This window comes from Tinamus guttatus, unplaced genomic scaffold, assembly GCF_059628265.1.
Source record: "Tinamus guttatus ecotype Peru unplaced genomic scaffold, ASM5962826v1 Tinamus_guttatus_pri_ptg000356l, whole genome shotgun sequence".
Lineage (NCBI taxonomy): Eukaryota > Metazoa > Chordata > Aves > Tinamiformes > Tinamidae > Tinamus > Tinamus guttatus.
In genome coordinates this window covers 3829564-3856866 of record NW_028288890.1, presented here as the reverse complement: position 1 = coordinate 3856866, position 27303 = coordinate 3829564, and the positions used below count along the sequence as shown (strand labels likewise).

The window sequence follows — 27303 nt, the reverse complement described above, 5'->3', positions numbered from 1 at the left end:
AGGATGCCCCAGAGGCCCGAGCACTGTGTGCTACAGCGTGGGGCAAGTCCTGCGCCCGCACACGAGGCCCGGGGCGGCCGTCCGGCGCGCGCGGCTCCTAGCACGGCTCTCCGATGCCCACGTCCGCTTCCTGTCTCACAAGAAGTGTCACATGCTGAAATCTCCTGGAGCCGCACACAAAAAAAACAGCTTCGTGCTAAAGCAAAGCAAGAGACAATACTCACGTTAAGGCTGAAAACCCTAGGTCCGCCGCAAGCTTCTGTTCCCTAGCTTAATCCCTTCTTCCTCAAGGGAGTCTCTGCTTTCTGTGCCGGCCCTTATGCAGGGGAATATGAATTTCCTCCACAAATTTGTGCTTCGGACGCTTTCGAGACGCCCTCTGCTCCAGCAGCCGCTACCTGCTGACCGCGGCTGGGCACGCGGCCCGCGGGGCCGCTGCCGCACTCACCCTCGCTGTGCCGGTACCGGTGCGCGGCCGCTCTGCCCGGGGTCACCGGGGCGCCCCCGCCGCCTCGGCTCGGCGCTCGCCCGCTGTTTAACCGGGCCTTAGGTCAGCCCCGAAACTTGCCGGGGAGCGACGGGGCCGCGCTCCGGCGCCGCCTTCCCCTCACGGTGGCGGCGCAGCCGGGCGGCCCCGGGCGCCTCCCCGCGGGGCGCTGCGCACTTGACCCCCGGCGGCGCCCGCGGCCCCCCCCCTCCCGCCCCGCGCCCGGGGCCGCCGCATCGCGCCGGGAGCGGCTTTGTCCGCCCGGCCCCGCCGGCCGCCGCGGCGGGTGACAGCGGAGCGCGCCCCTCTCCCCGGCCCTCCCGCCGCCCCGTCACGGAGCCCCGACCCCCCTCGGCTGCCCCGCGCGGGCCCCCCGAGCCGGGCGGATACTCGCGGGTGCGGAAGGCCTCCTGCGTGTGCGGGATGACGAACCGCTCGCCCGGCTCCCCCGGCGGCAGCGGCTTGGCCAGCGGGAAGGGCTTGCGGCCCAGCAGCGGCGCCATGGCGGGGCGCGCGGGGGCTGGCCGCGGCCGGCGCGCTCTCACGGCGACCCCGGCGGCGGGAGCCGGGCGGGACGGTTGAAAAATGGCGGGAGATTCCCCTCCCCCTCCTGAGCGGGCGGCGGGCCGAGGCTCGCGGCGCGCAACGTAGCTTGGCTGCCGCCCTGCAAGACCCGCCCTAGTTGCCTCGATCCCGAGCCCGATTGGAAGGCGGTCGGCGCTGCCGGCGCCGGATTGGCCAGGCCGCCCCTCAATCGCGCCGCCTCGCCCCGCCCAGCGGCGGCGCAAGCTCGGCTGCGCCGCGCGCGGGGTGAGAGGTCGCGTTATGTAAGCGGCAGCGAGCGCGGCTCCATTTTGTGGCCCCGCTACGCGCCCCGCCCCTTCCCCCGCGGCAGCCAATGGCGGCGCCCCTCGACCCCGTCCATCCGGGCCTCGCGGCTGGGCCGCGCGCGCGGCTTTGTCCTCAGCGCCGCGGGGCATTGTGGGAGCGCGGCGACGCCGGCGACGGCCGGGCCCGACCCGACCCGACCCGACCCGGCCCGGCCCGGCCCGGCCCGGCCCGATCTGATCCGATCCGACCCGATGCGATCCGACCCGGCCCGGCCCGGCCGCCTCGGCGCAGGGCGCGGCCGCGCTGTCGCCGCGGGGCTCCGGCGGGTCGGGGCGGCGCGGACGGTTGCGGTGCCTGGCGAGCGGGCCCCTATCGGGGACGCGACTTTAATATCGGGGCGGCGGAGCGGCCCCGGCTCACTCGGCCGCCTGCAGCCCGAAGTACCAGCTGCCGATGTAGGCCGCGAGCGCGGCGCCCACGGCCGCCATGATGCGGAACGTGTTGAAGCGGGATTCCCAGGCGTCGCCTTGGGCTGCTGCCTCTGTGGAGGGAAAGCAGGGCGTCAGGGTGAGGGGTCTCGCTCTTTCCCCGCTCTACCCCAAGAAACAGGCTGTGTGGCGCAGCCTTTCTCTTCTCAAAGGTAATGGCTGCCCAGCTGGCTGCCACAAGCTGTTATAGCAAAAATAGGAGCCTAGGACAGCGCCTTGTGCGCCCTCCTGCCATGTTAGGGCTGAATGTGACGGTTTAAAAGTAGCTGCTTCGGTTCAAGAAGTGTATTCCAGGGTCACAGAATCTCAGAATGGCTGAGGTTGGCAGGGACCTCTAGAGATCATCTAGTCCAACCCCCTGCTCCAGCAGGAACACCCAGAGCACAGGGCACAGCGTCTTGGGTCTTTGCCGCTTTGATGCACCAAGGAAGGGGTCTGCTTTCCTTGGCTTTGCTGTACTCACTTCGGGCGAAAGAGAAGACTTAACTTGCTGCACAGGTTAAATTTACTGCCTGTAAAGCTAGGTACGGCTGTTACACAACCAGGATATCCGTGCTACATGCTTCCCTTATGAATCTCCACTGAGCAGCTAGGGTTACATAAAGGAGATACTGATTTATCAAAATAGTTTCATCTAGCAGTAAAGAGTGTGTATTAACAGCAGGCTTGCCCTCATCTCTACCTTGTCAGTCATCAATGAAAGTATATGGAGGTGTATCTGCTCCCTGAAAAAGCACTCCCAGCTGAAGCTCTAATCAGGTCCTGAAGAACCTCTCCATTCGCTATGGCAAACAGCTTCAGCTTTCCTGGTTTGCTTTTTAGCAACCTGCCTAGTCAGGCTGCAGAGCTAGATGAGGCAAATGCATGAAAAATGGGACAAAATGGGATGCTGGCTCATAAAGAGTTAATCTGATTGGAAGTTAAAGCAGTGTGTTGAAATCTTACTGAAGGTAAGGAACTAGCTATGAATCGTAGAACCGTTATGGTTGGAAAAGACCTTCAAGATCATCAAGCCCAACCGTACCGTAGAAGATCCCAGTTGAGGAGGAATGTTGGAGCGGGAAAAGTTCCTGTGGTGTTTGTTCTAGAACACATTTTATTACACAGCAAGGTTGGGGGAGGCTGTCAGTTCACAGAAGGATCAGAAAAAAAATCTACATGTATCTCAGCATGACTAGGGCATCACTGAAGCCAGTGCATTAATGTATTTAGCCATTAAAAAGTCAAATTAGGTTGCTCTGGATTAGGTATCTTTATGAGGCAGCATTTGTGCGGCTGTGGAGTCCTGTTCTCATAGCCAGCTGCAAGAATGAGGAGCTCAAGCTGGAATCGGTGCAAGAAGAACAGGGAATCAATTCTACAAGAGGGAACTAAAACACTGGAGCTGGAAGTTTGCCAGATACTGCAGCATTTAGGTATGCTCAGAGGCTGTGAAAGTTCTTCCTTAACTAACTATTAACTATTCACACTTAACTCCCGAGATGATGCTATTGAACAGCAAGCAACTCCCTGCATAATTCTGCCAAAAATCACTCTACGCTGTTTTTCCGAGCATCAATGCGGCTGCTCTTGCTTCAGTCATCCGAGGAGCGCTACAAGTGAGCGCTGCCTTTCGCACGACGCAGCCTCAGCTTCACCGTGTTGTCAGCCAGCTCCCTGCCTGCGGCTGTCACAGGGTGCCTGGCTCTGCTGTACCCAATGCTTCGGAGCTGGGTGGCATTTCCAGGGGGGTGGTGGGTGCTGTGTGTTCTCCCAGGCACTCGTCTCTGGGAGGGACAGGGACATGCCATTTACAGTGGCCCTGCTTGGGGACAGTTCCAGGCAGCCTGCGAAGTGGTCTCGTGCCTCTGAGGGGATCGGGAGCAGGGAGCCTGACAGCCCTGCAGGGATTTCTCTGGAAACCAAGCACTTGCTCCCTAAAAAGATGAAACTGAGCACAAGGAAAATTAAGAAAATTCCAGGACCTACCAGCCCCTTTAGCAGTCTCCTAAAAGATCCAGAGAGTCAATATCCATGTGTTCCAGGCCATTAGGGACATTCGCTTGTGTGATTTTCACTGGAATAGACTTAGTTTCCAAAGAGGTGACCAGAAAGACAAGTTCTTTCCTCAGCTGGAGTGAGCAGATGCTCCCTGCCCTGCTGTAGAGGGGGCTGATCGCTCAACTACGGTAGAAGTGGAAGATGGGGAAGACACGCTGAGCATCTCTGCTTGCCAGTACATCCAAGTGGCCACAGGGGTGCAATTAACCCTGGGTTTAAAATGTCAGCCTTCTTATCTATTTTCATGTAATAAACTGAACCAGAGCTCAAGATATCCTAATTTTAGCAGCAAGTGGCTGGTAGGTTGTGGGCTTGGTTACATATGACCTGTTTCCACATATCTCTAAGATGAATGTGGTTCTATTTTTCCCTTTTAGTTTTGCAGGGGCCCTGCTCATCGTCTGGACATAGGAGGGCTGGTGTTTGCTTCCTGTAGTCTGCAAAGCCTTGTTCTAATCAAAGGCAGGTTTCCATCTTGGCCATTTTTTTTTTAGCAGTTTAACTCTACATCTCTGTAAAAAGCAGTTTGAATGCACAGGAATTTCCCTCCCAGACTATGCCCTTTCTCCTAGCCAGGTTCTCATGTTTGTCTCCATCGTTTCACTTACTGACACAAAATACTTGATGAACACAGGTATCTAGCCCAAGTGTTTGGACATGCCCATCTGTGGATGCTTGCTCATGTGTCCCGGTACAGCCTGAGGGCTTAACTAACCTCATAGCAGAGTGCCAGATCACTCTGCTGATAAAATTTATTCTGCCCCCCATCAACTTTCTGAGGGAACTTTCAGTAATCATGATGCCGTCAAGCCAAAGGCCATCAAATCCCTATTCTCTAACGTAAACACCACCCTGTCTTCACCTGTACGTGCCTGTCAACACCACCTTGAATTCACCTCTACACCTCTGCGCCTAAAGTGGAATAGAGCATCTCTGTAGAGGTTGAAGGAACAGATACCCCATGAAGCTACAAAACCATTTGTGTTGGGTATCCCACACCATGTCTCGTGACATGATCTTTTGCAATCCTCTGGGTGCGATAGTGCACCTTGCCACTGTGCCGCATTTCAGAGAGTCTTCCTGGTTACTGTCAGTCCTGGGAAGATGAATCTTCCTATTCCTGCAATGCCAGTTCCACACTGCTAGGCAGAAATGAAGGTACCGTCTTCTTTCATGTGCTCCACAGTACACCAGACACACTTAGCAAGTGTTCTAGCTCCTCAAATATTGCTAAAAGTTCCAAAATTGTTAGCCTCATCAAACCACACTAGCAGCTTTTCCATGTTTTCCTTGCACTCTGACCTTCCTGGGGCCTTTCATGCCTGGAAGCCAATGCATGAGCAGAGCTTGCTGTTCTTCTTCCCTATTTTAGTTACCTACCATAACTGAATGCTGATTTGTTTCTAAAATCTCCTCACGGTAATTTCTGAGTTCCTTAGGAATCAAGCCATTTGCATCTGAAGCCCTTGGGGATGACGCTTGCCATGCTTACTCCAAGCACATCCCAAGGGTACAATATTTGATCTGTGGTGACGGTTGTGGTCTTTGCCTCTGAAGCGGGCACAACTGCAGCCCCGTGGACATCTCCAGCCCTGCACCCAGCTATGCAGAGCTGCCGTTATCCCAGCAGGGAGGAGAAGAGGATGCGAATGCCCGCGGGGCGGCAGGTGGGGCCCGGGGCTCCCGCAACCCACTCACCCATCCCCAGACGTGCCTGGCGCCGTCGCCGCGGGCCGCTCCTCCCTCCGGCCGCCGCCAGCGGCTCTCTGCACCCGCAGGGTGCCGTCGGGGCGCCCGGGGCAGAAGGCGGCCGTGTGCAGCTCCAGCAGGCTCTCGCCGCTGGCGTCGGCGCCGCGGAAGACGTCGCAGAGCAAGGCGTCGAGCGCCCGCCTCGCGGCCTCCTCCTCGTCAGGCCGCGGCTCCACCAGCACCCCGACCAGCGCGCCGGGGGCACCGCAGAGCTGCTCCCGCAGGGCGCCCAGCGCCGCCCGCAGCCGCCCGGCCTCCGTCTGCAGCGCCGCGGGCCGGCACAGGAAGAAGATGAGCTGGGCGGCCAGGGGGCCGCCCGTGGTGAGGGACAGCGCCTCGTGCGCGACGGTGGTGCGGGCGGCGCAGGCGCACTGCGGCACCCACGTCTCGCCGGCCAGCAGCAGCACCTGCGTGTGCCGCACCACGGCGCGCGCGTCGCCCTCGGGCGCGGGGCCCGCGGGGGCCGCCGGCTGCTCCTGCCGCTGCATGGCGGCGCCTTCCTGCCCGCTGCCGTGTCACAATCCCCCCGGCGCCACGCTCGCTCCTGCGGAGCCCTCCCGCAAACCCTGTGGCGGGGCCGGGGCGCGGGGCAGCTCCCCCGGCCGCCGCGGTGCCGGGCTCGGCTGCTCGCTCTCGGCTCGCTCCCGCGGGTGCCCAGGGATGCGCTGCGAGGTGCTGGGGTGCAGCAGAGGCCCAAGGCTCTCTGGTGCCATGCCAAGACATCTGGTCTGGGCAGGCATCCGGAAGCACCGGCTTCGCCCGCCCTGAGCAGTGCGAGGATGCTTGGCAGGTGCCCAGGAAATAAATGTCCTTCCAGTGTCTGGAAAGAGGGCTTGTGGGCAGTGCCTTGTGCTTTAAAAAAGGGCTGTGTTTTTGGCAGCTGTATAAGTTTGTTAAAGGAGAATCCAAATCCTTCCTCACCCATAGGAGTGTAACTTAGGGCCTGGCGTATCTAATAAGCCAGGCATGCAGGGGATTGGCAGCAGTGTGGACACCTTTGCCTTCAGAAAATGACTCTGCAAGAATGGATCTATCAGGAGAGATATTTTCATGTGTGATACCAGGGGAAACCTATAGCCAAAGTGTGCTGAGCAAAGAAGTGGAAGTGGGGCTGGATGATGCTCGATCCAGCCAGCATCAACCAGGACACGAGGCCATTCCAGACCCGACAAAAGGCAAATGCTCAGTCATGCACAGGAGAACCGCATGGGAACCAACGTGCTTTGGCACATTGGTATTTCATGCATAACCCCCTCCCTAACACCTACAGAACCAGAGAGGAGATCATAATACACGTGCAGACCCGTGTCTGCAGTTACTGCCTCACTTCTGGCAGGTCTTCTCTGTCCATCGTCCATTGCTTTTTCACATTCGCTTTTTGTATGGCTCGCGTTAGTTGTGTTAAAAAGAAGGGAAAGAAGATGGATTTGATGTGTGTTCTCTGGTCACATATCTGGTCACAAATGAACCACGAGCAGTCTGCACAGCCCTATCTGCCAGGGGAGGGAGGGAGTCTGGGATCTGGGACAGGAAATGTGACTTAGGACAGTTAAGCATTAAATCTTCACTCACACAGGTTTTGTCACCCGAGTGCCTCAAAGCCAGCTCAGAGTCCTTTGGTTATGGCATGTGCAAAGGGAGGGAGCTGGCATTGCTTGAAGTCACTTCCCAGGATGAGAGATGCCCGGATGATCCAGAGCCCTCTGCATTTCCCCGAGTCCAACATGCTGCATCTAAAGGCACCTCACTGTCCCTCTGTGCCTGGCTTGGTCTCAGGAGGGTCCCCTCCATGTTCAGCCACTTAGAACCTCCTTGTCTGCTTCTGAGATACATCTTCCACTCAGGTTTGTTCCTACAGGTGTCCCTCCTTGACCCTCACTTCGCACTCGGTTCCTGTGTCCTACCACAGTGCTGCCAGGAAATCCCCATGCCCGGTGAGCGGCCCTACAGGGCAGGGGCACAACACACACCGATGGACTAGTTGGGCTCCCTGTCACTCCTGCCATGCCAAACCAACCAGGGTCGTGAGGAGCAGAAGTCCCCACAGCCAACTCTGCCTTTTCTCCTGCCTTCTTCTCATGTTGAGTTAGCTGGAGCATGAGCCTCGTGTGGCAAGGAGCAGCTCTGGAGTCAGAAGCGATGCTTTGGGAACACTGCTAATGCTTCCATCGCTTTTTACTCCACATAAGGATTGTCCCCTAATTTCCACAGATGTTAATAGACCACAGAATTAATGCATGGGAAGTTGGAATGAGAGGCAATCAGAAATCTTTTAAGTGGGAACATCTCTTGTGATTTAGCACTGACCATCTGAAATGAGCTATCATTTCTCTACATGAGAGCAAATAGAGGCACATGCATAACAAACACATTCTACGATAATAAACTTGGATCCCTTTGGCATTGAACAAGTTTTCTTCAGGAAACCCTCTGGGAAATCTGACCCTCTGGGAAGAATCTTTAGCTAGAATAGGGAAAAGCTCACAATTGGAAAAAGTTCGTTCCTAGTCATATGTTTGCATTTGCACCATAGAAGCAGTCAGATTTAAATTTGTTAGTAAATAAGTAGCAAGTACCAGAAGAAATGTTTGTGTCATGGCATCTGATATATCTATACATCAGACCTGTGTATGTCAGATCATCAACTAAACACAGACGTCTGCAGCTTTTTATTGGTCACATGTGCTGTTGTTACTGCTGCAACCAGAGCTGGCATTTAATGCTATAAATCTAGTGGTGAGTTTAAGAACTGCTGCTGAAGATTCCTGATATTTCGGGTGAGTGTTATTAGCAGCTATTTCAAAAGCATAGGGAAAATGCGTGTCACAGACAAGGAAAAGGATTTCACAACGCTTCTCATGAGACTCGGTGTCATCCGTTGTATCTTTGTGAGGCTTTAGCTGACATTTGGACTGAAATTCCCCTTTTTGGTGCTTGCCTCACTGGGCAGTGGAAGAAGGTGAAGAGAAGTGGATTTTAATAAAAAAGAGGAGGTTGTTTGGACTTGTGGGGGCTGATAGAGACCTGAGAGAAGCCAGGGCGCTGCCAGGGAGACACCCGGGATGGGGAAGGGGTGTTTGACTGAAGGGTGAGGGCGAACGACCCTGGTCCAGCTGCAGCATCCAGCACAGGGCCGGTGCTGCTGGCTCGGGAAGGGGAACAGGCAGGTCGTGGGCGCTGGTGCACCCGGGGCTGGTGCTCCTGCAGCAGCTAAAGAGCCTGAGGTGGGGAGAGGGTGCCTGGGTGGGCTGCGCATCTCCCCTCCATCCAGAGGCACCAACAGCCAGTTGGTGCTCCTGTCTTGAAAGCAAACCTGCAGACTCTGAGGTGTGGGCAGCCTATCCTACATCCATGCAGAGCTGTTTAGCAGAAGTTCTGCATTTTATTTTATTTTATTTTATTTTATTTTATTTTATTTTATTTTATTTTATTTTATTTTATTTTATTTTATTTTATTTTATTTTATTTTATTTTATTTTTCCAGTTAATTTTTCAATAGGAAAGAACATGCAAGACACGAAAGCAGCAGTGAGATAACTGTTAGGAATGCAAGAGGTGGGCAAATACCAGAGTGAAGAGTGCCTGTTCCCTCACACTTTGGGTCTCCAGAACCTTTAAATACATGAGGACCTATTATTTTTTGCATAAGACTAAAAATGTTGACTTGAGAGCTGGGAACTCTGCTTTGCTAGTGCATGCTTTAAGCACAGTGGTGGCTACAGAACTGCCAGCTGCCCCAGGAACTTGCAGTGTAGCTACTTCTACAGCACCCAGAGATTGTGTTTCTCTTCTTTGGACAGTACCAGATCCTCCAGCAGAATCTCAGCCACCTGGTCCCTGGAATACTCCACACAGTTTCCTGGGACTGTCAAACACTTAATTTCCCAGCTGCCCAGAAGATGGCAGTCCTGTATTTGGACAAGGCACAAATGGCACCAGGAGGCACCAGAGATTTCCTGAAGAGAAGAATGAGGCTCGGAAGGAAGAGGAAGCCTGGGGAGACGTGGGCTGTGTTTGCGGTCCTACGCCATTAGATAACAAAGAGATAGATTGGGGTTGCGAGCCATCGAGCATGAAGGCAGGCTGTCCCCAGGAGACAAGGTTTTGTGGGTTGGTACTCAGTGACACAAACCTTAGCAATGGCAAGGAGCCGCTGTCACGGGGATGTCACCAAGGAGGACCTGGAGATGGGAAGGATGTAAAGCTTCAGCTCCTCCAAGTCTGAATGCTTTAATCACAGTCAGCTAAAGCTTCCCTGCAAGAATCGAGCACACAGTAATGAAGCCTAATCCTGTCCCCCTCTTGCCACTGGGAACCAAGTTCAGTGCTTTTTAAGCTTCATGCAGAGAGAGCAGAAGGGAACCTTCCCTTCCTATCTCCCTGACAGCCCCCCACAATCCTCAGGAGGCTGAAAATAACCAGCAACAACTTGGGATCTAATTCTGCATTACCACAAACTTGTCTTTGTTGTTATGGATTAGGAGGTGTTCAAGTGGGATGTTCAGGGAGGAATCAAATGGCACCTTTTTGGTCGTTAAACCAAAATTGATCTGTTTGCTGTACAAAAGGTGAGCCTGTCAAGGAAATCTCAGCCGGGGGAAGCAACGAGTGTGTCAGGCAGTGCCCCTGCCTTGGGCAGAAGCCAATGGGTGTCGTTCGCAGCTTCGAAATCTTTGTTCTCTTTGTTGTTCTAGTTTCTCTTTTAGTTTGCAAAATGTTGATATTAGTATTACTGGTTTGCTGCTTCACAGGACATCTGGTAGGAGATTTCAGATTATACATGCACTGCAAATAGAGCTTGTAAATCCAGAGACAGTTGGATCCAAAGGGAATCAAGCAAAAAGAGCATCTTCTCAAATGAGAACATTTTTCCTGGCATGAGAAAACAGTGAGGGAAAGATCTGACCTTAAAAGCAAGAGAACAGACTTGTCAGGATATTTGCAGGGTAGAAACACAACTTTGTAACTGGAAATGCTGTCACAGTGCTCTGCTCAGCGCTCCAAAGGGGAACAATGTTCGCAATCATGTTGTAGAGCTATAAACTCCTCTGAGCAATGTGCCCCCCTCATCCCTTTTCTCTTTAAAATCGCATAAGCAATTCTAAAAATCCCTCTATTGAAGCTCAGTTCTTTTAACTTCTTTGTAGTCTTTATTCTTTAAACTTTGCAAATGTTTATGGTTATGCAACATTGCACTGAAGTTATCAGTCATTTCTTGATCACTTTTTCACTTGAAGATGGAAAACTTTGTTGTTCTTCAAATGTTTGCAACCCTTAGGAGCTTTTTTCTTCAAACATTTCTTTGCAAATGTTTTATACAGACAACCAACACTTTTACATGGTAACTGTCAGATACCATCACTGTATGCACAGAGAAATAGCTTCATGTCCAAATGTGGACCTAAAAGTCTCCTCCGACTGATGATTATAAAAAACCCTTTTAATATGAAATATTCAGGTTATTTGGAGAATTAATTCATTATCTCACAGTTCCTTCACAAACTCAGGCCTGTCTGCTCTCCCAGACGGGCCAGTTCTTTTGTTGTCTGTTTAAGGTGAAGGCCATTTAAGAATCCCTGGCAGCTAAAAAAGCTGTTTGAAAGCCAAAAAACATATATATAGGAAATGGAAGTGTTCAGACTCATTTATAACGTACTTTCCACTCCTGTTAAACCCTAGTGGAACTAAGGGGATTTATCTGGGAAAATGAGCTGAGTACAAGAAAGAGATAAAACTGCCTCTCTGAGGATGTCCTCAGATTTTCCCTTTACGCAGATGAAAGCGGAAGGTTTGCAGGCTTGGCACATAGGAACTGCAGAGCGAGTCTGGGAAGTGCTTCCCATGGGAGCGAGGAGCCGCTGGAAGGTGCAGGAGGCCCCGAGTGGGCCTTGCCCCCGGGCAGCGGCTCTTGCAGGGCTCCTGGCCAGGCTCTGCGGGATGGGGTGTCCCAACCCGGTGTGCGCCGGGCTCCGCCGGCCTCGGGGGCCTAGGAAGAGGCAGCTCCAGCGGTGTTCCCGGCAGCTTCCATGTGCTGGGCTGCACTTGGAGACACTGGGTCTGCTGATCTCAGAACCATGAGGAACTGCATTAAGGTAACCCAATTAGATGTTATCTGTTTTTAGATTGTAATTAGATTTTTGTTAAATTTTTATCTGATTTTATGTATATGCAAGGTCCTTCCTTGCGTCATTTACCTTCTCCCTTGACAAAACCTAAACTGCACAGGATCCCTGGATGCTTCAGCACAGCATCCTCTGCTCCTGGGACCTGCGTTAATACTATTTTCACTTGTGCTTCGGCACCATGAGCAATGATGAGCGTTTTTTCCTCAGTCAGCTTCTCCATCCATCCTGCAACTACACAGACCTCCCCACTCCCCTGGCCTGTTCTTCTTGCAGGCTGGCAGCCCTTTAACTGTCCCTTACATCCTTGTCATCCTTCTCCGACACGTCTTCCAGGTCATATTTGACATGGAGGGACAAAAGCTCCACCTTTGGGGGTGCTGACAGCTTGCTGGGGACAGGCTCAGGGAAGGCTGGGAAGTTTGTGACATGAGATGGCGGTCACAAAGGAGGCAGAAGCTGGAACTTCCAGCTAAGGAGAGAGGGCAGAAACCGTGGAACGCAGAAGGTCCCAGGGCTGTGCAGCCCGGGAAGGAGAGCGGGGCTGCGTTGAGCATGGAGGAGGCTGAGCTGGGGGCCGTGACGCGGCGCGGGGCTCTGCCAGGCCTGGGGCAGCTGTGCTGGGAGCCGCGGCCGCAGCGCGGTGACTGTGTGGAGCTGGCCTTGACGCTGCCCGACGGGAGGCTGGGCCTGGCACCGCTGGCAGGCCCCTGTCCCCAGGCTGTCACCATACGCCCTGGGCCGTGCAGCAGAGCTACTGGGCCAGCGGGGCGGCCTGCAGTGCTGCGGAGGGTCAGCTCACACATGGATCCGCCATGGGGCTCCTGCCCAGGCCCCCAGGATATGGTAGCAGGGCCCAACTGCAGCGCACAGCCGTCGCTCGGAGCCAGCAAGGATACCTTGGTGGACGCAGTGCTTCAAAGGCAGCTTGTCCTGGCATGGCCCCTCCAGCTCCTGCTGCAGTCGATCTTTCAGAGCCAGCATCTCCGAGGGCAGCTCGTCCCACCTGGGCCCAAGGATAGCCCCTGATGTGCCTGTCCCTGCCTGCAGCTGCTCCACCAGCCCCCGGTGGGCGCCTGGCGCTGGGTTCTGGGGGGCTTGGAGGTGGCCCTGCACCCGGCGGGCTGGGGACAGGCCGGGCTGCGCCGCTGGCTGCGTGGGGCTGCCGCGGGCCAGGCAGCGCCCAGGCCGCGGGCCCTGCCGCGAGGGAGCAGCCCCCTGCGCAGCCCGGGGCTCCCCAGGCCCGCCGCAAGGACGGGTGGGAGAGGGAGGGCTCGGGCCAGCTGCACAGCACGTTGTTCTGGCCCAGGCTGTGAGCACTACGCGGGGAATGACCAGGTTCATGGGGCAGAGGAGCTCTGTTGCCTCTATGGAGCCCACATCTGCAAGAAGTTGTTTGCAGTTTTAATTTGGCGGAGGACAACGGGTGCTTCTTGAGCCCAGCAGGCTCCAGCAATGAATGTTTTCCCTTCAGACAAGATGGGCTGACAGGGAAGAAGTGGGCAAGTCCATAGCATGACCCTTCCATAGGCTTTGCTGAACTGTGCACTGAAACAAAATGGGGTTTTGGTTTATAGCCCAACTGCTCAAAACTGGAGGACATTCAAGTCCTTCGGGGGGCCCCTTGGCCTGTTATCCCCAAAGATACAGGCAGTTGAAGTTGCTGTAGGCATCTTTCAGAAGGGCATTTCCGCTCTTCTCCATATTTTTCTTATTTGTCCTCTTCTGCCCTCAGACTCTCCACAAAGCAGCCTTTCGTCTCTTGCCTAGCAGAGGTCAGTCCTGCCACAAACTCTTCAAAATCAGGACAAGCCTGAGTTAAGATCCTGCACGCAACTTAGGCCATAAAGGTCTTGATGCACCTTTCAAGAAGGTGCTTGGCCGTGTTCTCACCTGTACCCTGGGTTGTTGTCAGCAGCGAAAATCAGGACTTGTCATGAATGTGTCACGCTGCCTTTGCTGGGGTCCTGGGCAGCTCTGAGCTGGCAGCAGGCAGGTTGGTGCAGGCAGGAGCCATTCGGAGAGGTCTTGGGGGGCTCTTTCTGGTCCCTCACAGTCAATGGCATCTGCTGGCCCATGCAGTGCTCAGGCCTGCACCAGCTCACTGAGTACTGTGCAAGGCCAGAGTTGTGCTTGGCTTCCCACCTGCAAGCCAGGAAGCCACATGGCAGAGCCAGACAGGGATGCAGGCCATGCTGCCTTGAGACATCATCATCGCTGTTGTGGTGCAGCTGGTTGCAGAACTGGTGGGTGTAAAGGGCGTTGTGTTTCTGCAGGAGTTCACTGGTGCTGCTGCCCGCTGCTGAGAGTCCTGCTGGGGCTGCTGAGTGTCAGCGGGATGGTGTACTATGGCAGTGCCATCCTGTAGGCACCCACAGGTGAGTGGTGTCGGGATGGTCCTGCTGTGGCTGAGGGGTCTGCTCTGAGCGGGTAGCTCTTTGCGTGCAGCCACTCCTGAGGAAACCTTTTCATACCCATCCCTCATGCCTGGCAAGCCCCATGCTGATGCCTGCATTTGCTGGCAAGGACACCCTTGTCTGAGCCACCAATGCTGCTGCTGGAGCAGTATCTCCCACAGGAGCAGTTTCAAACCTCAGTAACTAAGAAGGACCTGAAAACCCGCCTTGAACCAGTGCTGGCTGAGGCTGCCTTTGTGCTCTCCCAGTGGGTGCTTGCTTGGGCCGTGAGGTGAGGCAGTGAGAGCTTCCTTGATATTTCACATCCAGAGCTGCAGCCAACCAATGGCCTCATGTCTTGCAGATTAAAAAAAAAAAAAAAAAAAGGAAGGAAAAAGAAAAGCCAGAGCTGATTAATCCAGGAACCAGGAGAGCCAAAAAAGAGGGGACTTCAGGGAGGATTTAGTTAGCAGTGGCCCAGATATATCAAACTGTCTTCTGTGTAAAGTGATATCCCATTACAGCTCCTCTTTGTGTGGCACCGTTTGTGTTGCTTATCCTATTAGATGACTCACTCTGCTTTGATATATTCCACGGAGAGCAGAGAACATGCAACTCCCACGGAGACAGCCGTCTGCCTGGAGGTGACATCCATGTCCTGGCCAGGCAGGCGGGGTCCCACGAGCAGCACCTTCCAGTGGGGCATCTCCAGAGAGCCAAAGGGCTTCCTGAAAGAGTTGGCAAGGATCCAGCTGACCCGCCACACGCCACAGCACTTGCAGGGCTGTTGGTGGATACGCACTGCGTGAGGTCCAGGCTCACGGGCAATGGGTTCAGATCCCACAGGTGCTCTTCCTCTTTGCAAGTCAGACCTCATGTTTGCCTGCTTTATCCCTTCTCTTCCCTTCAATCATAGAATCATCACATTGGAAAAGACCTTCAGAATCATCGAGTCCAACCATAAACCCTTCAACACCATAACCTGCTAAACCATGGCCCTAAGTGCCTCATCTACACGGTTCTTGAACATTGCCAGGGACAGTGACTCCACCACTTCCCTAGGCAGCCTATTCTAATGCTTGGCTACTATTTCCATGAAGAAATTCTTCCTATTATCTAATCTTAACCTCCCCTGGGCAATCTGAGGCCATATCCTGCAATGCTGGACAGGCCCTCCTTGAACAGAGAAGACAACTGCTTCCCATTGGATTTGTCCGCTTTCTGAGTGGCGGACAGAATGCATTCACGTTCCTTGCTGAAGTATAGGTGGAAGAGGGAGATAATGGAGAAAACTGCTAGTTTTTCACACACAAGGAGTATTCCTTGGGGCTGGTGGTGCCCACACTCTACGGATGTCTCCTGGCCCTCACCTCTGGGACACGTCTCCATCCACCAGTGCTCCAGGGCCCATTTAGCACATGCATTCAGCTGCCTGGGTGAGCGCCCTGCTGAACCCCCAGCTGTGCTGGAGGTTCTTGAAGGCTCTCACGGCACAAGGAGTGCGAAGAACCTCTGCTCCGTGGCCATCACAGCCAGGGCAGGAAATGCTGGGTTTAAATCCCAGTGAGGGCGATGCAATCAGAGGTACAAATGGGGAATCCAGACAGGCAGGATTCTGAAGTCTTGGGAGAGCTGGACAGATACTCTGAGTATTCACTGAGTATATAATATGGTGGTATTAAAAGGGCAGAAATACCTCCCTTTGCTAATGTGCTAGGGCTGAGATGGAACAGATAACCCTGGCCAAGGCTTGCTCTGGAGCCACACATTGCTAACCCCTCTGCACTGCACAGCTTGTGCCTCAAGGTTGTCCTCCTGGTGCGTCCCCTGGACAAGTTCAGCGTGGGGAATTGTAGCCTGCTGCCCAATGCACGTTGTGGGCCACTGGGCACAGACACTGCTTCTCTTGGGTTGCTCTAATGTTCCCTTCTAATGTTCTATGTTTCTAAACTGCCTCATGAATTTAGATTTAAAATTTTCATAAATTTATTCATAAATTTTATATATAAATTTTTGGGGAAAAAAAGGAGTTCTCAGCATCTTTTAAGCAAAATGATCTTGAACTTTGCTCACAGAAATGCTTCTTGCTTTTGAAGAGCTGACAGTGTGAGATGGTGACTAATCTCTTTACAAAATAAAGTCTCATCCCTTCTCATTTATGATTTTTATATCTCCAGGTCCTGCATCCAAGACCTGGCTTCTCCAGGAAAATAAAGAGATCTGGACAACAGACCTGCTTAACATGCTATCTGTGCGCCTGGAGCATATTCCCATGCTAATGTTCATGCTGAAGGAGTTTGGGCTCTGTGCAACACTCCCTTTGAAAAAATGCACCAGAGGGAAAGTTCTATTCCTGTATCAAAGGTGCCAGCTGTCTCAAAGTCATGGCTGGAAGATGCATCTTTTCAGCAGACCATTGCCAAGGGGAAACCCTGCCTTGGGGTCAGTAGCAGCTGAGTTGGCAACTATGGGGCATTCAGCAGGTTGTAGACCCTCCTTTGTACCTATATGGATAAGATGTAGGTAGCTATGAGCCCCTTTAAACCTGGAGGTTGCAGCCAGACACAGCACCTTTCCCTTGGCATTCAAAGGTCTCTGAGAAGGTGCTGATCTTGCAGAGGCGACTTTAAGTGGACTGAATGCAGCATTTACCCAAGCTGCTCCCCGTGTCCTCTCCCCCCTCTTCTTTGATCTCTAGTTTAAAAGAAGCATAAAAGAAGCATTTTATATCAGCTAGTGTGTAGGCAGGAAAGCTCTGCCAAATGCAGTGGGGTTCTGGAATCAGGGAACTGAGAGATGCAAAGGAGATGCCCATCCTGGGGCCATGTAACACTTTTATGCTTCATGCTTTCTTGCATCAGCACTTCATATTGGCCGTGGAGAACACAAAGCTAAGCTGCTGTTTTTCACCTTTTGGGGGAACTTGGTGGCCCCAGGTGTGGCAGACATGGTACTTGCTGCTGGCCAGAGAAGCAAGGAAAGGGCATAGTGTGGAGAAGGCTGGGAGAAGGAACCCATGGACCTGGAGGGCACCAGGGGGCTCCTGAGATGCAGGGATGAGGATGAGGGAGTAACAGCCACGGTCAGGGCTTGGCTGAGCCCTTGCAGAAGAACAGAGCTGTAGTCGTAGCCAATTTAGTAGGGCAGAGTTGAAAGGAAAGTCAAGGTATTTCTTGAGACAAGTAGCCTTGACTTCAAAATATTTCCTATCTGTGGGAAAAGGGAAGAAAATGCTGTGATCAAATGCTGCAGCACTGTAAAAACAAACGATGTTTTGCTGAACTGATAAAACTTGGCATTCATGTCACTGAGGGGCCGTGTGTACCATGAACGCATATGAAAATTCACTGGCTCGAAACTAAAAGGCTGTTAAAAGTGCCTCTTTGGAGGATGGCCCCAGGATGACATCTGTATCATCTTATTTCTTTCATGTCCCAGGTTGGGATTTGTCTTTTGAGAGAACTGCCTTTGAGTTTGATCAATAGAGCTGGTGAGCTCCTACATCCTTGTGTTTTGCCCTTCCACACGCAGCTCTTTGCGGTGACCTTGCATGCACTCTCTCAAGGGCAGAAGCTCACCGATCTGTCAAAACGGATGGCTTAGCACACAGTTTGGGGAGAGCACTGCCAAAATGTAGCTGCTGAGGATGCTGATAATGTACTGAAGCTTAGCACAACCACTGTACCATGATTTTAAACACTGTGTGGAGCATGTCAAATCCCTGCGAAGTCAGAAGTGGTCAGAGACACGGCGAGGAGCAGTCGGGCAGAGGAGCTGGCTGCTGCTGAGATGCAGAGCACACGCTCCAGGGATGGCCTGGGGCCAGGCTTGGCTTTTGCAGGGAAGCAGAGGGGGATAAATAACTTCATGTGGGTCTGCTAGGAAGCACAGGCTGCCTGGAGCGCCGCAGAGCCTGCGCTTCCCTGGGCATCTGCCTCTGCACTGGGGCTCCTCCAAGCTTGTTCCTCCTGATTCAGCTCCGAATGACTCGTGCTTGCTCCAGTGTATTCCCAAACTCCTCCTTGCCTAGGGTACCTACATTTCGTTGGGTCTCAGTGGTTGTGGGTGCTTGGTCTCCTCTAAACAGCCCAATACGAGCTCACAGCTTCATCTTTCACTTCTCTGTTCTCCTGATTTTCCTGCCCAACCCTGGGGCTTCAATGATTATCCGATCTGTGTCCAATAACATAGATAAGGAGGAAAATTGGAGAATTTGTCTTAATATTTTGAATTTTAACTCTGATTGATTGATAAAATTCTAAAATTCTTCCTCCTAGAACATTCCTTGTCACACTCTTCAAGTGCCAACACTTCCTTTCAGGATCTGTATTCAGACCTTCTCTGGCAGTGACTATCCACAGCACGTGTATGCAGACACTGCCAATTCCTGAAGCTCACTTTCTCTCTCTGAGTTTACATTACAGGAATGTATAATCACAGGACACAAATTAGTCATGAATTTTACAATAAACCGCAGTGCCCAAACAAGGTTGCTGGAATCCAGGTCCTTGCTGGGATGAAATTTCATGGGTAAGAGTCCAAATGCCAGAACTCTTCTTCCCCATCAGGAAAGATTAAGTGATAAACTTCACAGTGCTTTAAATATACGACAAGGAGGTGCCACCTCTGATGGCTGAAGTCTCTCTAGGAGACAGAAACAGTGCATAAAAGCACTTAGTTTCATTCTTTGCTTGCTAATCACTTTGTCTGTGGCAAGAGATTCCAGATTTTGAAAAATGGAGAATAATGAGAGGTATTTCCCTCAGTCCTCTGCCTTCTCAGCCCTGAAATCCTCAGTCCAGATGTCTCAGAGCCAGCTATTTTGGAGGTTTAAGCTTGGATTTTTCCGAAGGCTGATTACCATCTTACACATTGCTGAGTCCTGCAAGAAGCCCCCTACCATTTCTGTCACATGAAGAGCAGATCCCCGAAGGCACACGCAAGTGGAGCACGTGAAAAGCAGTCGAAGACGGTTGTCCCACTTCGCCATCTGGCAGCCAGTCTGGCCGGCCAGCTGGCCTTGGACTGCTCCTCTCAGCTGTGATGCGGGACCGGAGCCACATGCGCTTGCGGCTTTGCCCTCCGGCCCTGGTGCAGCGCTGCCTTCCCGCGATGCTCCCCGTGCCACGCGCTCCCCAGAGCTGCGGGACCGCAGGGGATGTCCCACAGCTTGCACCAGCCCGTGGCATGAGGATCTCCTGCCTGCTGTCCTTGGGCTGTGTCCCCATCCGTGGACAAACTGCACCCTCCCAGTCTGTCACCATCAACCCTGGGCACTGCAGGGAGCACAGGTCCCTCCTCCAGACCCAGGTGGGATCTGGGGAGGCTGAGGGCCTCAGCTGCACTGGAGATGTCTGGCCAGAGGAGCTCCTGCCTTCCCGTGCTGTCCCCACACGTGGCTTCTGTTAGCACCCAAATACGGGTAGCATCGCAGACCCATGGGGAATGCTCCCGGGTGGGGTCTGCCCCACTAGTGTTATATTCTCTCACGGAACAGGAACCAGCACCGTTTCTCATCTCTTAACCTGCTGTGGCTGTTTGCAGAGTGGGCTCCCAGACACCAGCTCACCCCTGCCCCGAGACAACCGCTGGAGGCAGCAGATGGCATCGCTGCCCCGTAGATGTCTGCTTCTCGCCATCCTCCGTGATGGGATTCAGAGGATTGTACTGCTTGGTCAACATTTAATAGCCATTAAATTCCTCCTTTTTAAGCATTTTCTTCCACTATGACAGGTTTACACACGGCCTCAGCGCTTACGTATTTCCATTTTCCACATCACGTCTCCAGTGTGTTTTAGGAGGAAACTAGCCAGTTCCCATGCCATGTGGGCAAGCTTACCTGTGGTGGCATTTCACTCCTGTCTCTCACTTTGTCCTTGAGGGCTCAGAGGAGGACAGACGACACTCCCTGACGTTGAGAAGAGCCACCCAAACGTAGGAAGGGGCCATGCTGGGTCAAAGAGTTTTGTTTTGTTTTGAGAACGAAACATAATCCCCATTTGTGTGTGGATGTAACTGGGCTTCTGGCAGCGCTGAGAAGTCTGACTCCTGGTGCCTGCTTCTCAGCAGGTCCCACCAGTATAGCACCAGCATTTAATTGAGCTGATCCTGCTTCTGACCTCTGGCAACTCATTCATTCCCAGACAGACAATCTCCATGATATGAAGATATCTGCATTTTTGTCTCATAGTTCAAAGATCATTTAGCAGAAGGACCTTTTGTCTGTTCCTGCCTCCAGCTGATACTGAGGGCAGTAGGGTCAGGTTATCTGCCACTCGAGGCAGTCAATCATGTGTCTGACAACATCTCCTGATGTACTGCTTGGTATTTCTTGGCTCCCTGCACAGCATCATGCCCATAACTAGGAGGAGAAATGGGGACCGATGTCCTTCAGGAGCCTTGTGTACAAGCTCAGAGTTAAACCATAACCATGTGAAACAGGTCTTGGAAAGGCCGAGTGGCTGGTGGTGACCTTAGTGACAGGTCAGTAGCCACCTAGTTCAATGGCCAGAAGTGACTCTGAATTTTTTGTATGGAAACACTTTGATTCAGCAAGCCATGGCAGGAGGCAGAGTCCCAGCCTTTGACTTTGTTTCCATGTACATGGCAGATTTTAATTAATCCCACATTTCCGAACACTAGGAGCCATTGGCAGGGTTTGAGGAAGATGCTTTTCCCTTGTTCCACCCCTCTGCATGCAGACTTTGGAGTCCTGAAGGCTTTTCCCAGTGGCAGGGGGGTCGTTACTGACATTCCTGCTCGGCAGGAAACACGTCGCCTGCTGCTGCAAGGCTTTAGGGAGCAGGAGGCACTTTCCTGATCCTTCTTCCCCAGCACAAATGATCTTTTTGTCTGAGTGGTCTAATTTATTGAGGCACCGGGATGGGTTCACTGGTCGGGTGAACGCTTCTGGGTTATGCAGGACCTGCCTGAGTCTTGGGGAACACAATGGGAAGGGGGACACGATCAGCCTGGTCTTGCTTGACAAGTGGAAAGCAAAGATGCCCCAGAGGACAGAGAAAACAGGCACTGATTAGCCACACTGTGATCACGGAGAGGGAGGCACCACCCTTTGAGAGCACTTGGCCACAGCAAGAAGTCCTGGAAGTGCCTCATCCTCCTTGGGAATGTCACAGGAAAGGCCCGTTGAGTCCCCCTTTGAGCTTCCACCCCAGCACAGGCAACAGCAGAGATAGAGCTCCCCAGGAGCCAGAGGAAAGAGCGAGGTTGGAGGAAAGTTCACCAATATTTGTGCAAAAGCAGAGGCACGAATGCCTCATAAATACACCCAAACTTATGCATAAAGAGGGAAGCAAAACTGGCTTCTCAGCTAGGGTTCAGAAAGCAGCAAAGTGTTCATGAATGGTGCTTTTCAGTGCCTTACCTTGCATGCATTGGCTCCAACCACAGAACGAGAGGAAGTTGCCCTGTCAATAAGATGGCCATAATCTCCTTGCCAGTGTAGAGATAGAGTGCATCAGTTATTGCAAGGATATCCTTGATTCCTGAGTATGATCTTCCCGACAATAAATTTTGATTTGAGAAACTTAGTCCTATTTTACAGCGCTGTAAACAGGAGAAAGGGGGCACATGCACTGCAGTAAAATTTTACCAGCGTGTGTAAATCTGTGAAAGATAGATATAATAAATATGTATTTTTTCTTTACTCAAGATATGATCTGAGGCTTCTTCTCAGAAAATTAAACACTGTTGAGATCTCACAGTTGAGAGATAAACAACTCCCTTTTGCAGATGTTCCCAAAGTCGATAAGGAAATACATAAAATGGGAAAAGTCAAGTGTGGGGGGAGAGATTTCCGTGAAGAAACAAATGTCTCCAAACACTGTGGCTAGCAGCTTGCTGGCAGCGTGCCCTGGCTGTGCAGGGAACCCCAGGCACGATGGCCAGCAGAGCCCCTGAAGAGCAGGACGCTGCTGCTCGTCTGCTCCGCGCCCAAGACCCGCACGTGCAGCAGGACCCAGGGGCTTGGAGGCTGCCCCTGCTCCCAGTTTGTGCCCATCAAGGCTGTGGCTGTGGTGGGACAGCTTGTTATTTGTGTTAGGGCAGTTTATCACTGCCATGAGTGTGCTTTAAGGGTAGCCACAGCTGGACCAGCCCAGGGGCAGAGCGGCACTGCGGGAGCTCTGGGGCTTTGTGTCCTCCTCAGCTGCACAGGGACCCAGGGATTCATTGGACAACAAGACTTTCTGTGGCTGGCAGAAATAACCCAAGGAAATACTTGATAAATGACTCCCAAAACACAAGCCAAGCTGCTGCCAACACCAGCAGTGTGAAGCAGAGTTCCCCAGGGTCATATTAAAGAAGCTAAAGTGAATGCTGGCTCTTTGTTGCCTGAGCACAGCCAAGATGCATGAAGGGGCCTTCCCCGGCATGGAGAACAGGCACAGTGTCTGCACAGCTCGCCTCTTCCCAGGAGGTCCAGCAAAGGCAACTCCTGATTTGGTCACTTTGAAAATGCAAGACTTTGGAACACATTTTTTTTTTAGGGTTTTCTCAACCATAGCTCAAAATTAACTTGGACAAAACAATCATTTGTCAGCAGAGGTTATACTGTTCATGGCAGAGACTTCACTCAGTGACTGCTGGTGGCAAAAGTCTGCCCCATGCACAGGAGAAGCCACAAACCGCACTATTTCTGTGGGTTCCCACCCAAGGATTGCCTCCTCCAACCTTTTGGCAGACAGTCTTTTGCTTCCTTGGGGTGATTTCCGCTCTCCTCTGAGACAGAGATAGAAATAAAAAGCCTTGTGTTTCAAAGGATCCAGTCCCAATATCCCAGTTCTTGGCATGAACCCTGGAAATGACAAGTTGGATGGTTTCTTCCATGCATCTGGCTCTGTTTCACACCTGTGTTGCACCAGTCGAGCCATGCAGTGCTGGTTCCAGAAGAAAAGAGCAGCGTCATTGGGGTCCCTGTCCACCTCAGGGTTGGCCCAGCAAGAGTGGGTCCTGCTCAGCCTTGCAGCGCGGGGATGCGGCTGCGGAGAGAGCGGGGCTGCGGTTTTACCTTTCAAGGGTTGTGCCCGGCAGATGCACCGGGAAGGAGACCCGTTACTACCTCTGAGTGCCAGCTGGTGGCAGATCCGTGGGAAGTCCTGCTTGACACACGGCGGGCTGCGTGTATGAGCTTTACCGAGGAATTACCTGCCGCTACAGAGCTGTATTTGCCCAGTTTCTGATAAGGGCTCTTATCAGAGCAGAATAACCTCTCTGATGTGGAGAAGTGACAATTCAGGCCATTGTCCTAGAGGTGTCAGAACATTAACGTGCCCCATGGTGAGAGTGGGACGTGATCTCTGGGAGCCTCCTTGGTTGCGCTCCTCCCCTGGTGGAGGACAACTATAAATCTTGTGATCCAAAACCTACGTGAAGCAGCTTTCTAGTCTTCTGGGTGTCCCCGTGGAAGCAACATGGGTGAGTGTGAGCGTGGGGAGTGGGGCAGGGGGGCTCCTGTTGCTGTGAACAGAGCTGGAAGAACTTCCAACTTGAGCTGAAGGGCCCAGCCAAGGTACGGGCAGATCCCTACGAACTGAGTCCATCCAGAGCTGAGATAAACATCAGTACATGTGTGAGGGAGGGCAAAACCTGCAGGAAAAAGGTCAGAGTGGCCTTTCCCCATGCAAATTTGTCAGGGGACATGGAAAAAGATGTCCAATAAATGATGATATTCCAGAAATTAAATCCGATAGCATGACTGCTATCCCAGCAGCATGAACGGCAGCAGCCTTTCTTCTGCCAGGAAAGACGGGTTCACGCCTAGCAGATAATCACTGCTCTTTATTTCTTTATGCAGAGTCATAATTCTAGGTGTGTGTTTTAATAATTTAAGACTGAAAAAATAAGCCTGAAAAACTGAGAAAACTGCTTCCAAATGCTATCAGGGTCTATTACTGTGCTGTGCAGCTTTAAAGCCACATTTAAGTAAATGCCCATTTTTTAACGTAATTATTTGCATTATTATTATCATAATTAATAGAATCAACATTACTCTTTCTATTTCATTGTGATTTTTTAAATTGAATTTCCCAGAGTGTGGTGGGAGGTCCTGAGAAATACCATCACCATAGTGAGCTGAGGGACAAAAAATATTACGCAGGATTTCTTTTAAAGGTTGTGACTGATGATGAACACTTTGGCCAGGTTTCTTCAGGTCTGCAAATGGAGCTCTCATATTTGCCTGACTTTGTTCTCCAAATTTCTAGAGTACCTTGGTCCCTAGTAGGATACTGAGAAAAGGAACAAGCCTAGCTACAAAATGTGTGTCAGAAAAGCAACCTCTATACCATGGTCTTAGGGCAACAGGCAGCACGTGGGGATGCGAAGGTGTTACCAGACTGCTAATCACCACTGCGTGTTTCACACCTGCAGTGGGATGTTCTGTTTCACCCCTGTCCTGTCCCTTCACCCCGCAGCGGCCCAGTGCTCTCCCCTCCTGCTCCTTGCCTGTGTGCTGGCTCTGCCTGCCCCATTTCTCACCACGACCGTCCCAACCCCAGTCGCTCTCCAGCAATCCGTCACGAAGAGCAACGCGCTTCTGTGGAACACCTTGGTGAACGGTAGGTGCATGGAAGGGCTCCCCGCGCGCTGCTAGGAGCCGCTCGGAGCAGGTTCCCTGCTTCGGGGAGGGCTGCGGCCGAGCGGGGCTCCCAGCAGAGACCGGCAGCTGGAGAGGGGGCACACGGGGGGCCCAGGGCACATGGCACCTGTCCCTTCTCCAGCACCCTGTTGGGATGATGAGAGCTGGCCCTGAGAGGAGATGGGCTCTGGGTCTGTCTAGACAAGCGGCCCACGCCTCTGGTTACGGAGTGAGCGGGAACTGCTCAGGAAGCAACACAAGCTGCCCCAAAGCGTCATCTAAATTCAGGCCAAGTCTCTGTAGAGTCCCCACTTGCAGAAGTGGCACTTTCAGCTGCTCCAATCCTGCCATGTCAAGTGGAGAAGGATGTCGCTCACAGGCATTTCTGCCCATTTGTCGATGCAGAGAATCATGGAGGATTTGTTAGGTTTCCCTCACAGAGGCAAGGCTCTCCTTACCCACGTTTCCTGTCCTAGGTGAGGACAGGAGGGACATGTATCATGAAGAAGGAGGGAGAAGAAAGGAAATGTTCCCATGCCAGCAGATCCCCGAGCATTTTTGCCTGTCTCTAAGAACTAGAAAAATAGTCTTTCCTGAAACATGTTTATCTGAGGGTATTTTGCCAAACTCATAATTCCCTGGCTCACCCTTGTTCCCCGCATATTGGCACTCCCAAGAGGGTGAAATGTTCCGCAGGTCTGGAAGAGGAAGAGCTAAAGCTGATTGCTTGAGGGCATCTTGTGTCAACACCAGACTCAGTGTCTGGGGCCACATTAAATCAAAACCATCTGGAAACGGAAACTCCAGCAGACAAAGGCTCCTGACCACCTTCATCCTGTCAGGAGCAAGAGCCAAGGTGTAAAGGCCCTGCATCTTATTGCAGGGGCTCCACTCCTTGAGCTGTATGTCACTTCATGACTTGGGGGGACGACTCTCTCTGGTGCCTCCATGCCATTTCTAGATCTTCTCCCTACCTGTTATTTCCAGGTCAGCTCCGGCTGGTGAATGGCTCCAATGAGTGCTCTGGACGGGTGGAGATTTGGTACCAAGGTGCCTGGGGGACAGTGTGTGATGATGCCTGGGACCTGAATGATGCCACTGTCGTGTGTAGGCAACTGGGCTGTGGAGATGCAGTATCAGCCCCAGGTTCTGCTTATTTTGGGAGAGGATCCGGGTCTATCTGGCTGGATGATGTTAACTGCAGTGGAAAGGAGCAGTTCCTCACTGAGTGCAAACGGAAGGCATGGGGAGAACACAACTGTGTTCACAACGAGGATGCAGGTGTTGTGTGCTCAGGTGAGGATGGTGTGTGCAGTACCCTGTGCTCCTTAAACAGTTTTCATTTACATCTTGCAGAACTAGCTACAGGATGACTACAGGATATTCTCTGGTCTGTTGCACGTGATCTTATTAAATCCTCTCTCTTGCCCTAGGTTGGCCCAAGGACTGCAGTGAGATCCCTGCTGGCAGACCCAGTGGTGTCTACATCATCCAGCCCACAGGACTTCACCCACTTGTGGTGTACTGTGAAATGAATGTGACCGACGGGGGCTGGACGGTCATCCAGAGGAACCGGTATAACACAGCGATCACCTGGGCCGAGTCCTGGAGCACCTACAAGTACGGCTTTGGGGACGTGCAGAGTGACTACTGGCTGGGCACGGAGTACATCTATCAGATTGCCAAGCAGAAGTTCTACCAGGTCAAGTTTGTTATCTGGGATGCCACAAATGCCACCAAGTTTGCAGACTACAATTTCTTCAGTCTGGAAGATGAATCCCAAGGCTACCAGTTGAGACTGGGCTCCTACATAGGGACTGCAGGGGATGCCATGATCTCCAGCACTACCACCACTCTGCATGACAACATGAAGTTCTCTGCTAAAGACCGGGATCAGGACACTAGCACTGGGAACTGTGCCTCCACCAATGGGGGTGGGTGGTGGTACTCAGCGTGTTACTCTGTACGGCTGAATGTCAAGGGTGGCCTGACATGGGGTAGCCTGTGCCGTGGGAATTGCAAGGCTTCTGCCATCCTCATCAAACCATCTCCCTACTGTTGGTAATTCCATGTCTGTCTGCATTGGGCACGTGGCCAGAGGATTCCTCCGCTGGGTCTCTCTTTCCTGCCTGGGAGCAGAGTAGCTGAAAGCTGGGGAGAGCCTGGGCTATCAGGAGATTTTCTGTTGCCTCTTCTGCAGAGTTTCTCTGCTTTCCTTTCTCAATTCTTCCTCTTTGGTTTGTTATTACTTTAATTGTTTTATAATCAAGCTAATAAACTGCAAAACTTGTATGTCTGGAACCTTCCTAATATGGAGAGCAAAATGTGATTAGAAACATAATACCTGGATGGGTTTCCATGGACATATCCAGAGAAAAAGGTCACTATTCCTAGCTGTATAATGCAGCAGGACCTTGAGACCTACACCCAGAGATGTTTTTGCGCACACTGGGTCTTTCTTCTGCAGTTTTTAAATCCTTCAGTGAAATCCCCTTTCTAAAAAACATCTCCCACTTGCAAGCATTTTTTCCATATTTCTGAAATGCTCATCTAGCTGATACGGGATTGGGCAGCCTTCTCACCAAAAAAGTAC

General features: G+C 52.4%; 3 protein-coding genes across 3 annotated transcripts in view; 2 read left to right on the top strand and 1 right to left on the bottom strand.

The window, feature by feature from the left end:
- BAZ1B (bromodomain adjacent to zinc finger domain 1B) overlaps positions 1 to 1025 on the bottom strand; it is a 48842-nt gene extending 47817 nt beyond the window's left edge. Inside the window, exon 1 of the mRNA XM_088530117.1 lies at positions 878 to 1025. Coding sequence (XP_088386243.1) covers positions 878 to 990 — 113 coding nt within the window. The 5' untranslated portion in view covers positions 991 to 1025. The remainder of the gene's footprint in view (positions 1 to 877) is intronic.
- The window catches only part of STX1A (syntaxin 1A), a 213356-nt gene continuing 187050 nt past the window's right edge, over positions 998 to 27303 (top strand). Inside the window, exon 1 of the mRNA XM_088530122.1 lies at positions 998 to 1005. The gene's annotated coding sequence lies outside the window, so the exon portion shown is untranslated. The remainder of the gene's footprint in view (positions 1006 to 27303) is intronic.
- On the top strand, positions 23545 to 26775 carry LOC148593672 (fibrinogen-like protein 1-like protein). Its single transcript, XM_088529955.1, has 4 exons — positions 23545 to 23548; positions 24547 to 24690; positions 25698 to 26006; positions 26144 to 26775. The coding sequence occupies exons 1-4, from the start codon at positions 23545 to 23547 to the stop codon at positions 26773 to 26775; spliced, it is 1089 nt and encodes a 362-aa protein (XP_088386081.1).

What these genes read in the sequence shown, in the direction of transcription:
- LOC148593672 (XM_088529955.1), top strand. An exon ending in GTGGAACACCTTGGTGAACG is followed by an intron (nt 24,691 to 25,697) that starts GTAGGTGCATGG and finishes TGTTATTTCCAG; the next exon opens with GTCAGCTCCGGCTGGTGAAT. An exon ending in TGCAGGTGTTGTGTGCTCAG is followed by an intron (nt 26,007 to 26,143) that starts GTGAGGATGGTG and finishes CTCTTGCCCTAG; the next exon opens with GTTGGCCCAAGGACTGCAGT.